At 43.9% G+C, this 14,820-nt stretch overlaps 1 protein-coding gene across 5 annotated transcripts in view; it reads left to right on the top strand.

Moving 5' to 3' along the window:
• The window catches only part of TNIK (TRAF2 and NCK interacting kinase), a 412,416-nt gene that overhangs the window by 325,961 nt on the left and 71,635 nt on the right, over nucleotides 1–14,820 (top strand). For all 5 annotated transcript variants that reach the window (XM_081235887.1, XM_081235886.1, XM_081235888.1 and 2 more), the window contains exons 13-14: nucleotides 10,264–10,374; nucleotides 12,382–12,570. In XM_081235887.1, coding sequence (XP_081092013.1) covers nucleotides 10,264–10,374; nucleotides 12,382–12,570 — 300 coding nt within the window. The remainder of the gene's footprint in view (nucleotides 1–10,263; nucleotides 10,375–12,381; nucleotides 12,571–14,820) is intronic.

Below are 14,820 nucleotides of genomic sequence, written 5' to 3'. Positions count from 1 at the left end.
TCCCACACTATGTAATTATGATCCCATCGTCGCCACCAGTGGCTGCATCAAGTCTCACCTCCTACCAGCATCTAAACAAGACCCCTAAGAAGGTAGAGCTCTTGTGATTCCTGAAGAGTAAGCTTCTGGGCACCTGGAACACAGCACCTTGGGAGTGACCCTTTCTCCAGGAAGGTAGAAACAAGACAGTCAAGGGTACAGTAAGAGATTGCCTAGGTTTGAATCCCGGCTCTGCCACTTACTGCCTTTGTGATCTTGGGCAAGACATGACTTCTCTAAGCCTCCATTTGCTCATTTATAAAATGGGAGAGTAACAGTTTCCAGGATTAAATGTTTCTACATACAAAGCACTTAGAACAGTAGCTGGCACCAAGTACCTGAATAATCAAGAAAAGAGTTGCCCATAAAAGGAACATCTTTCTTTCCCATCATCTGCCTGCTGTGGCCACCCTTAGTCATTTCTTTTCCAGGTGAGGGCTCACAGCTGACTGTGGCTTGAGCAGGCAGGAGACAGGGGATGCTGCGTTCCCATGCACAGGCCACACTCCCAGGCCCTTAGCCGGAAGAAAACACCGTGAACAAGAATAACTCTCCCATTTCAGGGCCTGGAGTGTTAATTTGTTGGCACTGCTGAGAAGCAGCCTTTAATTCACTTAATCATTCACTGTAGGCATCCTAATGAGTCCTGCGAGCGGCATCCGCTGGTCGGGGCCAGAGCAGCTCTTTCTTCCTGGATGCTGTTAGCATAGGCACCAAGATTGAACGCTTACTAGCTGGGCTTTTTTTTTTTTTAAACAACATCTTTATTGGAGCGTAATTGCTTTACAATGGTGTGTAAGTTTCCACTGTATAACAAAGTGAATCAGCTATACGTATACATACATCCCCATATCCCCTCCCTCTTGCGTCTCCCTCCCACCCTCCCTATCCCACCCCTCTAGGTGGTCACAAAGCACTGAGCTGATCTCCCTGTGCTACCTGGGCTTTTGCTCTGTTATTTCAATAACTGAACAGAAATTATGAAACAGATGGGAGCCAGGCTGGCAAAGTGGATGCTTACTGTCCAGGGCAGGGCCTGCCCACGGCCTCTGACGAGGTCCACATCAGGCACGCGTGTAATTCACACACGTGCTTCAAGAGGTCGTGTGGTTTGCATGGATGTATGGAACCCTGCTTCCCAGTGGATCCCAGGAAGATTCCCTGTTCTAACTTCCCTGCCATGCTTGCAGGAGTCTGGCTTTGTCCGCTTGGTCACCTGGGTCCCGTGATGGGAGGGGCTTCCTGCCCAGGTGAGGAGGTTGGCCTGAAAATCCTGTACTGCAGCCTAAAATGCTACTGATATTTGAAATCCTTTTGCTCAGACCCCTTTCTACACTTTCAAGGAATGGGAAGGATATGCTAGTATTTTATATTTATAGCATTTCATACGGGAAGAAAAAAAGAAAAAAACACCATTAGGCAGTTTCTGGCCCTGGGTGTATGTAGGGCAGCTTAGGTGGATGACAGGGGTTGCTTTTAAGTGACAGTGAGGAATGGGCATTACAGCTGCCTTCAGTTGTCTGGGGTCTTCATGGAATCTCTTTTATTACATCCAGTCTGCATCTCTTATGTTACACCATCATTATTCTTAGCTGTTCCCAACCATAGAACTACGATAACAAAATAGTTTCACAGAAAAGTACTATTTCGCGTGACATTTAAATCGAATTGTTTTCATTTCACTCTTGTTTTCTTCAGTCAATGAACGGTTGCATGGAATCCTAGAGGCTGAGGAACATAAGAGACCTCAAAAGTGGTCTAAGCCAATTCTTCTCTCAGAGCAAGAATCCCTTTGACAATACTCCTCACAGACATTTAACCTGTTTAACATATTATCTCTGCTTATACTTTTAGAGGCTTGAGGCAGCCTATTCTATTTTTGAACAACTCCTACTGTTAGAAAATGTATCCTGTTATTGATTCAAGTCCTTGTGCTATCCCTGCATTAATACAAGTTATACCAAACAAAACTAAAATGCCTTCCACCTAAGCCCCAGAAATGGTTGAAGGCAATGATAGTGTTCTTGCCCAAATGTCACCAGTTCCTGCAACCTTGCTATATATGATGTAATTTAGCATCTTCACCATCATCCCAGATGTGTGGGAGTGGCCCTCTCTGTAGACATTGTATTAATAAACTGGTTTATAATGGGCTTGTTTTCATAGGACTCAATGTGAAAGTCTCATATTAAGTCTTCAGAACAATGGCAGAAGGAATTTGAGAGTTACATCTGCACTTGACTTTTACACTAACCTACAGAGTCATAGGTGCTCAGGATGTCCATTGGGCCATCTTGCTCCTCTGTATGATACCCAGGAAAACCAACCATTCTCCCCAGGGAAACTGCAGCTCAGAGGTAAGCTCATAAATAATCACTCTGACTAGCATCCAAGGAAGAGGCAGGACCAGAATTCTTCATGAAGCCTCCTCGCAGCTCAGCCTGTTTAGAACTTTCTTTCCCTGTACTACCTGCATAAAGACTAGCTTGGCCCACATGTACCCAGACAGTGCTTAGCCTTGGGGCTGCCTAGTGATCAAAGGTTGGCTAGGGAGCCCAAAAGAAGAGTCTCATTTAAGCTGTTCATTTTCCAGGAAAGCTCTGGACGGGTGGGTTGGATGGTTTATCTTTTGTTGTTGTTGTTGTTATTTACAGTTCCAGCTCATTTTTTTTAACATCTTTATTGGAGTATAATTGCTTTACAACGGTGTGTTAGTTTCTGCTGTATAACAAAGTGAATCAGTTAAACATATACATATGTTCCCACATCTCTTCCCTCTTGCGTCTGGATGGTTTATCTTTAATAGTGTAAAGTACATGTAAAAAGAAAAGAATGAGGTATATCTAGCTGGTCTAGTTTTCTCAGTGGTTCTCTGATTACTGTTTCTGTGAGGAAAAGACAGGTAACAAAGTGAAGGTAGAGGGGAAAATGGCCACTTGAAAAAGCATTAATAAAACATCCTTCACTTTGTATATATAGACGTCTCAACCACAGATGTCTTTCAAATCCATAGAGGCAGCATGGCAAGAGCCAGATGCAGAGTATCGTTCTGGCTTTGCACTTACCAACTGAGTGAACTTGGGCAAGATATTGGCCTGTGTGTGCCTCGGTTTCCTTATCTGTCGAGTGGGGATAATGATGGCAGTACATGCCTAAAGGGTTGTGATAAGAACTAAATGAGTTACTATGAGCGAAGGGCTTAGGACAGTGCCTGGCATCGTAGGAGGCACTACCCAACTGTTTGTTCTTATCATGAATAATTATTATTCATTTTTGTGATTCTGATTACTTTGTAGTGAATTCAGAGGTGCCAGACTGCTTGACCATCATTCTCATTCTCGTCCTCCCTCTAAAAAAAAGGCTTGGAATCCCAGTGTTAGTTGCAAGGAATCATACCCTTGCCCTGAAGTGGGTGGTATGCAATGGTCTTTCCAAAGCTGAAACTTTCACAGATGTTAAAATGGGCAAATGGGGTACCCAGAAGCTTGAATGCCTCTTGTCACAAGTATAGCTCCTGCAAAGCTTATACAGAACAGTCCTATTTAAGTGAGGGGGCATGTGTGCTGTGCAGTCGATTTGAGAGACCATGCTGGGGCCTTTCATTTCAAATGTCTTTGAACAGAGAGAGCCCCTGTGTCAAGGGGAAGGTTTGAGGTACTTCCCAAGGAGCCTGACTTGATCCTGCACTGGCTGCTGTGCTGTCCTCTGGAGGCCCACTCTGGTCTTCCACAGTCAGTGGGGTCTCCTCTCACCACTTCCAGGAAGTCACCCAGGATGAAAAGAAGCAGAGCTCTCAAGAACAAGCCAGAACTCTGCTTCACTTCCCTTCTCATTCTGAATTGTTAGTCGATCTTTGCTTTGCCATGTAGCATATTCTTGCTTAGACTCTTAGAAGGAACAGACTTGTAAGATCACCTAATCTTCCCCCTCATTGAAGGTTTGGGTTAAGGTGACTCATTCAAGGTCATACAACCTTCACTCATCCATTAAACGAATATTTGTTGAGACTGTGTGGTATGGTCTGCAGTGTTTGTATCAGTGGCAGAGCAGGACTGGAATCTAGTCCTACATTTTCTGATCCGGTGTTCTGTCCCTCAGGTCCTGTGGCCTCTCATACCTACTCCCCTCCCCCAGTGATATGTCACTTTGCAGCTGTGGGATATTAATTCCCAAATGTGAATGTTACCTTTGAGTCTGTATAATAGGAAACACAATGTGTGTAAAAGATAGAAGGGCCCAAAACCTTTACACAAAGGCAACTAGCCTTGTTTTCCCCAAATCTACCAGAATGTTGTAAGAATCAAACTCAGATTCAACCTGAACATTCAGCAAGTAGAAAAAAGCAGCAGAGTATCCTGTCTGGATCGGATGCCTCTCCAATTGATAGAATACTCTGCCAGGTACTAGGGACTGGGGGGATAGTAGGGCACAGAGTGCTCCACCATTTTCCAGCCGTGTGACATGGAACAGTATACTTCTCTGAGCTTCAATTTGCTTATCTGTAAAATGGGAATGATAGCAATAAACTTCAGAGTCACATCGTGGAATTTAATGAACTGAAGCATGTAAATCACCCAGCTCAGCAAATACCTGGCACACATAGACAGTGCCTGTTACAATGATTTGTATTCATTCCATGATTTCCCTCAACTTGTTATGTGGCCACTGACAAGGACTTGAACCTTCCTGAAAGTCTCTAAATGAGGGAAATAAAGAAAATGACATTTGCATCACCCAACAGGGCTAATGTGAGGCTCCAATTAGAATAATATAGAATGAAGTACTTCTTTGGGTAAAAAAGAAAAAAACAGAAAAACGAAAAAAAGAACACCATACGCACAGATTACAACCCTGTGCTTTTCCCAAAGATCCTGTATCCTTAGAATGATGGGTGAGCTGTACTTAGCCATATTTGCTCTGGCCCATGATACAGAGTTTTAGATTAGATAGGAGATTGGGCTAAGTTTCCCTGTAGGTCCCAGCCAGTTCTAGACATGTTACTGTAGTTCAGTTTAACCACTTCTCCAGTGAGAGGGTGTGGTAGCACCAGAGCAAATTGATCCCCACTTGTGGGAAAATGACATTAACCACATGCTCAGCTGACAGACACAGAGGTGGCATCTTCATGAGTTTAAAGAACCAAAGGACAAGTCTACACTTTCTCGTTTATCTCCATTTTGATCTTCCCAAGGGAGATTTTGAGGTTTCAAAAGACATGGAGGGCCAAGCTATTGTTTGCCTGTGTATACCCTTCTTTATGACTTTTTTCCATTCCAAAAAGATGCTTTAAGGTGGCTTACAAAGGTTAATGCAGAAACTAAAAATAAAATAAACAAGAAAAATAAAGTAGAAAGGAGCAATAGAGTTGAAGAGAAAAGCAAGAAGAAGCCAGGGTAGCGTCAGTTCATAAAACGCCTATACAACGTGGTGTCTGGGTGCCAGAGGTGGGCCCCCGTCTGACTCTGAAAGTCTCAGCAGCTAAGGAAAGAGGCAGTCTTGAATGGGTCAAGATTCATGTTGTCCAGATTAGAGTGGACCCATTGCTCAGGCAAGCTTTCCGAGATCATTGAAAACCCGTGCACTCACCTGGGAGTGGTTGAATAGTGCTAGGAATAACGTCTGAGTTATTTATATGAATAAACTCAGCACTTCTTAGCTTTTTTCCACTCTTCTCATAATACTGTAAAATGCAATTCATATTCTAACAGGTCATCAAAGTCACTTCTACGGGGCCAGAGCACCCTGGTGCAGTACACACCTTTCTACTGGTTAAACTTAATCCAAAAAGAACATTTAAAGGAATAAAAGGAAAGAAGGAGCAACTTCATGGCCTTTGTGATGAACACCCATGTGTATTATTTCTCACAACTTTAATGCAGTTTGAATAGTTAAGGGCTAAGATAATATGCCCTTGAAGAGCTGAAGGGGACAGGATTATTTCCTCCATTAAAATGAACATACTTGAAAGTACAGCCACACAGCCTTCACCTGGCCGTGGCCTGAGGGGAGCACCCACTGGGGAAGATAAAAACTGTCCTAAAAGAATCATTCTTCAGGAACACCAGTAGAAGGCAAAGGGACAAAAAGACCCCTATGATCTACTCCATAGATCAAGGCAACAATGATTTTAGCCTGGAAAAGTTTCAGAGTAGGTATTATCAGTCATTCCCCAACCAGAAAAAAAATTAAGAAACTTGTAAGAACCTATTGAATGTCTAGTTTTATGTGCTGTACTTTTTGGAGATGGCTCCAAGGAGATGTGGATGAAAATATACTTCTAGGCAGTTCAGTATATTTGGGGCGGGGGAGTGGGGAGTTCCTGCTGAGAGTTTAGAGTAGTTGGTTTAAGCTATTCTTTTTTGACAGAACCACTGTCATCTTTATGCATAACTCAGTGACATTTAGAAATTTTTTTTGAAAGTTCTTTCGGTACTTATTTGCGCTGTGGGTTTTATCTTATTTTATTTATTTATTTATGCATTTATTTTTTTTGGCCACTCTGTGCGGCATATGGCATCTTAGTCCCCCGACCAGGGATCGAACCCGGGCCCCCTGCATTGGAAGCTTGGAGTCCTAACCACTGGACTGCCAGGGAAGTCCCTAGAAAAATTTTTATTTCTTCCCTTTTCTACTCCGTCCAGCTTAGACTTCTATTCCCTTATTTTCTTTTCCTGCCTTTCTCTAAGATGGAAAATAAATCCCATGCCAGTGCCAATCGTGGGTGGCTCTCTTTTTAGAAAAACATTCCAAGCCTTGTCTATGTTCAGCATAAAAGAATATTCTGGGCCGGGAGGGCGTCGAAGGGTGAAGGGGTGGTCTGAGGTTCTGCGAGCCTTTCTCCTCTTCTCTTGCTGCCCCATCTATAGTATATAAAACAACAAACATCAGTGGTATCAGGCCCTTTATGGGATATAGTGGGAGGTAAAAACCAGAGTAGAGCGGAGACCCTGCCCACGATCTAGGTTGCAGAATAGATGAGACATTTCAAATAACTATAACATAAGGCATGGTGTGCTATAAGCACTGATAGGAAGGGAAATGTACCCCCCCGCCGAAAAAAAATTAGGATGGTACTGAATTGTCTGCTTTTGCCACAAATTTCTTATTCGGTTCAATGAACAAAATCTCTGCACCTGCCAGGTGCCAGGCCCCCCATGAGGGGCTGGTGGGTCCAGTGGGGGTCAAGCACAGGCCTTGCTCTCAGATTGCTACTTCTAGCAAGAGTCATCAGAGCTTTGTAAAGGTGTCTGCTTGAGGCCAGGGACTTGGTCTTTCTCTGACATGTTTTGATATGTCCCCTCAAACAGTCCCACAGCCAGGAGGAGAGAGAGCAAACAATTTTCCTGGAAAGGTGATTAACATTGAGGCACAGCAGCTAGGAATTGGCAAGGTGCCTTCCACAAGGTTGGGGAAGTGATTTATTTTTCCAGCCTCACCGCAGGAACCAAGGCCCTGGCAGATGCCTCCATGCCTTAGCAGCAGCTGATCCAGATGAGATCATTAGTAATTATTAGTCACTTTAGAGTGTCTTTTTCCGAAACTACAGAGTTCTTGGGAAGCCCAGACTCTCCTGAGTTGCAGTCAACACTATGTACACCTTGCACAGGGACCTGAGTGGCCTGTAATTATAAAACAGTATTGATTCCTGGAAAGGGGGTTGAAAATGTACAAATCCTTCACATAAAAATCAGCTAAATCTTCAAAAGCCTTGATTATATTTTTTCCTCAAGAAGGAGACTGAGGGTGGGAGTAAAAAACTTGAAATGTTAGCTAAATTAGGGCTGTTTCCTGCCAGGAGCCAGATCTGTACACATAATTATTTTATTCTCTGTGCTGGCATTGATTCACTTTGGTTGAGTGTTGGAAATATCTCTGTTTTGGGTCTGTAATCCAAATTATTCAGTCAGTTCCTATGATGATGTTTTCTACTCACATCTTCCTGTATTATTTTTCTGTAAAACAAATAATCACATGTCTGGAACTCGACTCATCCCTGCCCCCCAGCACACCCCTCCTTCCCATCCCTAAACTCGTATATCACACCACCTGCCATGCTCCTGGGCCAGAAACTTCACTCACCACTCACCCTCACACACCCCATAGTCACCAAATTCTGCCCGTTTTATTTTTGGCCTAATTCTAATTTCTGCCTTTAAGTTGGCGTCCACTGCAGTCCTGTTGGAATGACTGGAAATCCGGATAGTTTTTAGTTTTTCTTCCTTTTGGCTGCGTCTCAGCAGCAATGACGAACATGGATTCTCCAGCTGCCTTTGCTTACTTAGCTCATGGGTGCCCTGTCATTTTCTGTCTGGATCCATAGAATGGCCTCACATTGCATTTTCAGCTTCTAGTGCTGTCTATCCTGTGGCAGGTAGGAGCCCCCTTGACAATGCAGGTTTGGTCATGGCATTTGATGGCATATAGTCTTCCAGCGGCTCCCCATTGCCTACAATCTAAGATGGACAAACAATTCTTGATCTGGAAGTGATAGACATTGAGTTTCAAAAGATGCAGTTTATCTCCCAAGCCTCAGAGACTGTTGGAAGAGAGCGGGTCTGGAGGATTGCAGGCACCAGCCACATCAGGAAGGCCACCTCATTCGTGGGCTTCTTTGGCACTTTGACTATCTGTGGTTGGTTTAGCTGGGCTTGGGACAGAGAGTTTTTGTACTAGAAAGCTGTTTCCCAGGCTTTATAGAGCTAACTTCTCAGTGAGATACAGTCACGGTCCGTTTTAGTTTGGATACCCCATGCTTCCTCAGCAAGGCAGTGAAGTGCTGTTGAGACTGTTACAGGGGAATGGACCCTCTGATCGCCCCTCCAAACCTTGTATTTGAGGAAGAAGAAATCCTAATGCCAGTACGGGGCTCCAACACAAAGGGCCTGCAACATTTCTCAAAAGAGGCACCACTGGCATGTGGTACGGGGAAACACTTTGTAATGTATGAGTGTCCCACACATGCCAGATGCTCCAAGGATTGGGGAATGGTACCATCCCTACCTAGGAAACCTTGGCTCCTGTCACTACTCCTAAGATATTCTCCTTACTGAGAATATAATGAAGGACTGGATTAATTATGATCTGTCACTCCTGTTCCCTCTTCCTCTTCTGTATTGATTGAGTTCAGACTGGAGTCACATTGCCTGTCTTTGAAATCAAGCTCCACCACTTACTGAGTATGACCTTGAATGTGGGCATGACCTCGGACAACTACTTAATCTCTCTGTGCCTCTGTTTTCTCATTTAAAATAGGAGATAGTAGTATTAATAACACCTACCTGAAAAGATTTTTGTGCAGTTGAAATAGGATAAAGCATGAAAGGTGCTTGCCATGACGTCCACTTTCAGAGACATAATGATTGTATGAGATGATGGTGGCTCCTGAACTTAACATCGTACTTGAGTGACAAGTTGAAATCGACACTTAAAAGTGACTGCCCCAAAAAAGAAAGGCAGCAGGGTCTATCAGAAAGTGGAGTGACCAGGTGGGAGTCAGTAGATTCTGTTTTGTCCACAGTCACAGTTACTGTGTGGCCTTGAACATGTCACTTCCCTTCTCTGGTGTTTCCTTTTTTTTTTTTTTTTTCCGGTACGCGGGCCTCACACTGTTGTGGCCTCTCCCGTTGTGGAGCACAGGCTCCGGATGCGCAGGCTCAGTGGCCATGGCTCACGGGCCCAGCCGCTCCGCGGCATGTGGGATCTTCCCAGACCGGGACACGAGCCCGTGTCGCCTGCATCAGCAGGTGGACTCTCAACCACTGCGCCACCAGGGAAGCCCCTGGTGTTTGCTTTTTTGATCTATGATACATTTGCCCTACGTGGTGTCCAAAAGACTGAATGGCATGAGCATTGCGAATGTGCTTTAAAGCCTGTAGCATCTCACAAACAGTTTGATGATATATAATAAGTAACTGATTATACATCGGTATTCTACCTACCCCTGATTTGGAAACCCTCATCAGTCAACTGGGAGGACGCATTGAATGGGAACTTCTTGGGAGACATATAAACCTGGGGAGCCCACCTGCGTGGTAAACACTGAATTGCCCTCTATCAGTCCATCCTGGCCAATGCGTCCCCCAATGGCATAGGCGAGGAGCCCTCAGGCATGCAGGCATCTCGTTAAGAGCTCACAGCCACGGTCCTGCAGCTCTCCCTGCTGGCTTCCCGACACCCTTCGCCACTGCCCGTTCCCTTCACGGTTGTCTGCTTGTCGCCCCACAGCAACAGAGGCGAGAGAAGGAGCTGCGGAAGCAGCAGGAGAGGGAGCAGCGGCGTCACTATGAGGAACAGATGCGCCGGGAGGAGGAGCGGAGACGCGCGGAGCACGAGCAGGTACAGCCGGGGCCCCCCAGGCGACCCCGCGGGAGCGCCAGCACCAGCCGCCTCTGGGCTGTGGGTCACCTGCTCTTAGGTCTGCTCAGGTTAAGCAGGTTTTTACTCTTTCTCAAGCAACTATTCTCACCTATTCAAGAAGTCAAACGCACAACCTTGGCAAAGCCCACTCATTCGACCTGGCTTCCTCCCCAGGCCGAAGTCCCCTGACGCACCTGGATCTCGCGATTTTCCCAACCCTGGGCATCTACTTTGAAAGTAGCACTGGAGCGTGATAAACAAGCCAAGTGCTCCTCTTTCATCGCTTCAGAAGAGCTTTTCTACTCAGGCAACTCTGGTCTCCAGGACTTGGAGCCATCGATGCAGGCCCTTTCTCTCTTTGTTAGAATCACATTCTGACAGTGCAGTGACACTGCAAGATGGTTCCGTTACAAAGGCAGTGCATGATGGCATGCAACCATTATTTTACCCCTGCTGCTTGCACAGGAGCCTCTGAACTTTATAGCATTGTTAATTTCAGGTAGCCCCTAAAGAGGGAACCTGTCATGAAAAGTTTTAAAATATAGCTGGGTTCTCCAAACCAAAGAGTAACAGCAAAGCACCGAGCCATCTCAATCCGCTGCAGTTGCAGGTCGAGGGCTTGTGCTTTTGACTGCATTGAAACGCTTTTGCTTCGGTGCGGGGTACCTTTCCTGTTTAGTGAGGAGGTGTCTGGGTACTTTTTTCCCCTCCTTCCTTCCACACTTCACTTGGCAGCTCTTGTCACCTTTGAAATTACCGGTTCTTTTTCTCTCTCTCTTTCTCTCGTTGTGTTCCTCTGAATTCTCTGCCACCTACCTCTCCAGGAGTACATCAGGCGACAGTTAGAGGAGGAGCAGAGACAGTTAGAGATCTTGCAGCAGCAGCTACTGCATGAACAAGCTCTACTTCTGGTAATGGGAAAGCCAAGGCAGCTGACCTGCTCTGTGTTCATCGCGCACGTGTGTGTGTGTGTGTGTGTGTGTGTGTGTGTGTGTGTGTGGTCTCCTCTAACATGCCAGTCAGGAAGGAGGGGATCCTCCAAGCCTCATGGACCTGGAAAATCTCCTAAAACTTAATTCGTTTCCTGACCCAGTGTGCTGAGTCAATATGTTTAATATACTTGTTATGCATTCTTTATTAACTCCAGCTACTTGTGAAACTTTAACATGAATCCAACCTTATAATAAGTTCAGACTGTTTTTGAGACCCACTGTGTTTATTGCAGAGTAATGTTTGAGGTCATTTGCAACATGCTGGAATACAATCACAGCAAAGCACCCCTCTTCCGTAAGAACCCGTTCAGCTCTGTAGTCATATTTCATTTGCAAGCTATTAGTTTTACCCTTACGATGGGAACATTTTGTGTTCCCTGCTCAGGCGGCTTCCACTTGAAGTACTTTTTATTATTATTATTGCACTGCTCTCCAAATGAGCTTCTTGGTGTATCTTTTTTTTAACTGAACTTTTTATTCAGTGGCACTGTGATTTTTTTTAGCCTACATGGTTTTTGCTAATGGTTTCGTTGGTCCAAGTTTTGTTAAACAAAAGATGATTTAGGCAGTATCTTTAGGTACTTATTTCGTTTTGTACTTAATTGTACATGTTTGAATGATTTAATTACTAAACCAGGAAGTGGACGGTTCCTTATAGGGGTTGCGTGCTGACCATCCAAATGTCCTCGTTATTGCCACTTTCTTGGTTACAATTCATCAAGGGCAAGTCACTTTACAAAGGGTGGTATTCTGTAGGGGTTGCCATTAAAACAATAGTGTTTTCATTAAATGCCACATTCTGTGCAGATGCTAACCCAAGGCTGTAGTTTATCTCTATGGCACATCCTGATGTCCTCTTGTGGTTCTGTTGGTATTAAGGTCCTTTGTTATTTATCATCTCTTTTGGTTCCATTGCATGCTTCACTGGTACTGGCCAATGGTTTCCGTATGGTGATTTAGCCTTTTCTTTGTTCTTCTTTCCTGATCTGGACAGGAATATAAGCGTAAACAGTTAGAAGAACAGAGACAAGCAGAAAGACTACAGAGACAGCTAAAGCAAGAGAGAGACTACTTGGTTTCCCTTCAGCATCAGCGGCAGGAGCAGAGGCCTGTGGAGAAGAAGCCACTGTACCATTACAAAGAAGGGATGAGTCCTAGTGAGAAACCAGCGTGGGCCAAGGAGGTAAGTCAGCAAGCAAGTACAGCCTGTACCTATGCTGTATTGGGGAAATTGGCCATAGTGAGTTTCTCCAGTAGAAATAGAGAGTTAAACAAGTGCTACAAAGTTAGAAAATAATTCATTATGAGACACACATGCTTTGCTTTGGGAAGAACTGTAACATTATTTCTCTACCTTAATCCATTTGTTCTTTTTTTTGTAAGTAACAACAGGAAGTAGAAAATCCTTTTCCTTATTGGAATCCAATTGAGTTTGTGGCAGGAGGATTTTTAGTGACTTTTTCATGGAAGAATATGACTTAAGACTTAAGGAATTCTAGGTAGGATCATTTCCTATCCATACCTAGACCCTAAAAGTGATCATTAGTATTGTCACTAACATTCCATGTTCTGTGGTAACAGTGAACACACAGTTGGACCCAGACTTGTGATTGTGGTTCACTTACCGGGTCAGAGGTCATTTATATTTCTTTTGCAAACACTTTCAAAGTAATGGTCCTTCATTTGCTTAACTACTAGACTAAGAAAGAATTTTCAGGAACTTGACTCTGTGATGAGCTATTGAAAAATCTCATTAAAAATTATTTGAATAGTAGGGAAAAAAAGGTGGTAACCAAATGAGTAAGGCAAACAAACAAAATAATAACTCTCGCCAAGATCAACAACCCTTCCAGGAAGTCGCTGTGTCATCTCATATGCCTGACACCCTGGTTTTCAGTTCTGTCATTAATGTGGCAACTAATGATTTCCTTTATTTTCTTGTGAGCATAACTAGTCATTTGAAAGGGTGATTTATATTACTCTGCATTTTCTTCTAGTATCTTCAGATATTTATAGCTAGAGCTTATTTCAAGTTATCTAGACTACAATATTCCAGAACCTGATTTCTTATGTAAGATCCTATTTGTATAATTTTTAATTTTCTGCTCTATCTTACACATGTATAGAAAATGCTTGAAATTATGTTGTCCTAATGCTAATAATGGCTGTTTATGGGAAGTAGAAACTATAGAGTTTTTTCTTTAAACTTTTTATTACTTTTATGTATTTATGTTTAAATCCTTTATAGTGATTTTATACTATTTTTACAAAACTAATAACTTTTAAAACTTAAAAACTAAATCTGTAGAGAAAAGTCATTCAGTGTCAAGAACGTTTTTGATCATTTTCCCTTAGAGTCTATGAATGCGATTTGTATTTACCTATGTCTGTGACAACTGCCTCTTTCTCCCAGGTCAGTAATTCAATTTTGTGATCCTACTCCCAGGTACAGCACCAACCCCTTAATAACCCACCTGTTCTTCCAGCTAAGCACAATCACTATGCTGTTAAACAGCAGCTGATGTGGTTCCTGGCTAGCAGAGATGTGTCACCTTCCTCCACTGCTAAACCATTCTTTAGCCACATCAAGCTGAAACCCTCAGCTAAGCCAGACTCACAGCTCATGATCATGGCAGGTATTGAGAGGCTGAAAAACTAGCCTCTCCTAAACTAATGCCAGTAGCACCTGCAGAAATTAATGATTCCAGATCAAGACCCTTGTTTGAGCATCGCTCATGGAAGAAAGACGGACCAGCTTCTCCTATTAGACTTGGTCTTGAAGAGCAACTGAAGCCTCAGGGAGCCTCAAGGACCACAGTGAGATCAACAAAGCGATCTCGCTCCCAAAGATGTAGCCCAACTCGAGAGTCAGGACTTAAGGTCATTTGTGTGTCCTCTCCCAGCATCTCCAAAGTGATGAGCCCCCAGTTATCCATTACAACAAGTAAGGAGGGCCTTAGAGACTCATGTGTACCTCAGGGCAGGAGGGGCATGAATTCATGCATCCATACAAGTACCTCGACTCCTCTAAGAAGTGCTGCATCACTAAATGACCTCTCTTTGATGCATGACCACCTGACCTTCAGTGCTCCCAGCCCCAAGCATGAGTTTAGGAAACAGACACCAACAGATCCCATTGGAGAAGACCATGATACCTTGCAAAGCATACCAGAATTTCTTCTGTCCCTTGTGCAGCTCCCTCATGCACAAATGTACCAGAAAAGGGCGGGGGGAAACATAAAGCAGTTTCCACTTCCTTCTTTCCACCTCTACCCAGCATGTGTTGATTTGAACTTAAACATTTTGACTTCATTATTTTCTAATTACTATTTGTCCTCATCATTAAATTTCCTGGCCTGTCCTCTCTCTTCAGAACGAATTCAGTTCCCAAGCTTTCAGAAGCCATGCCGTTCCTGGAGGCAAATCTTTGCAG

Source organism: Mesoplodon bidens, assembly GCF_964165515.1.
Source record: "Mesoplodon bidens genome assembly, chromosome: 5".
NCBI lineage: Eukaryota > Metazoa > Chordata > Mammalia > Artiodactyla > Ziphiidae > Mesoplodon > Mesoplodon bidens.
This window is presented reverse-complemented; position numbering and strand designations above follow the sequence as displayed.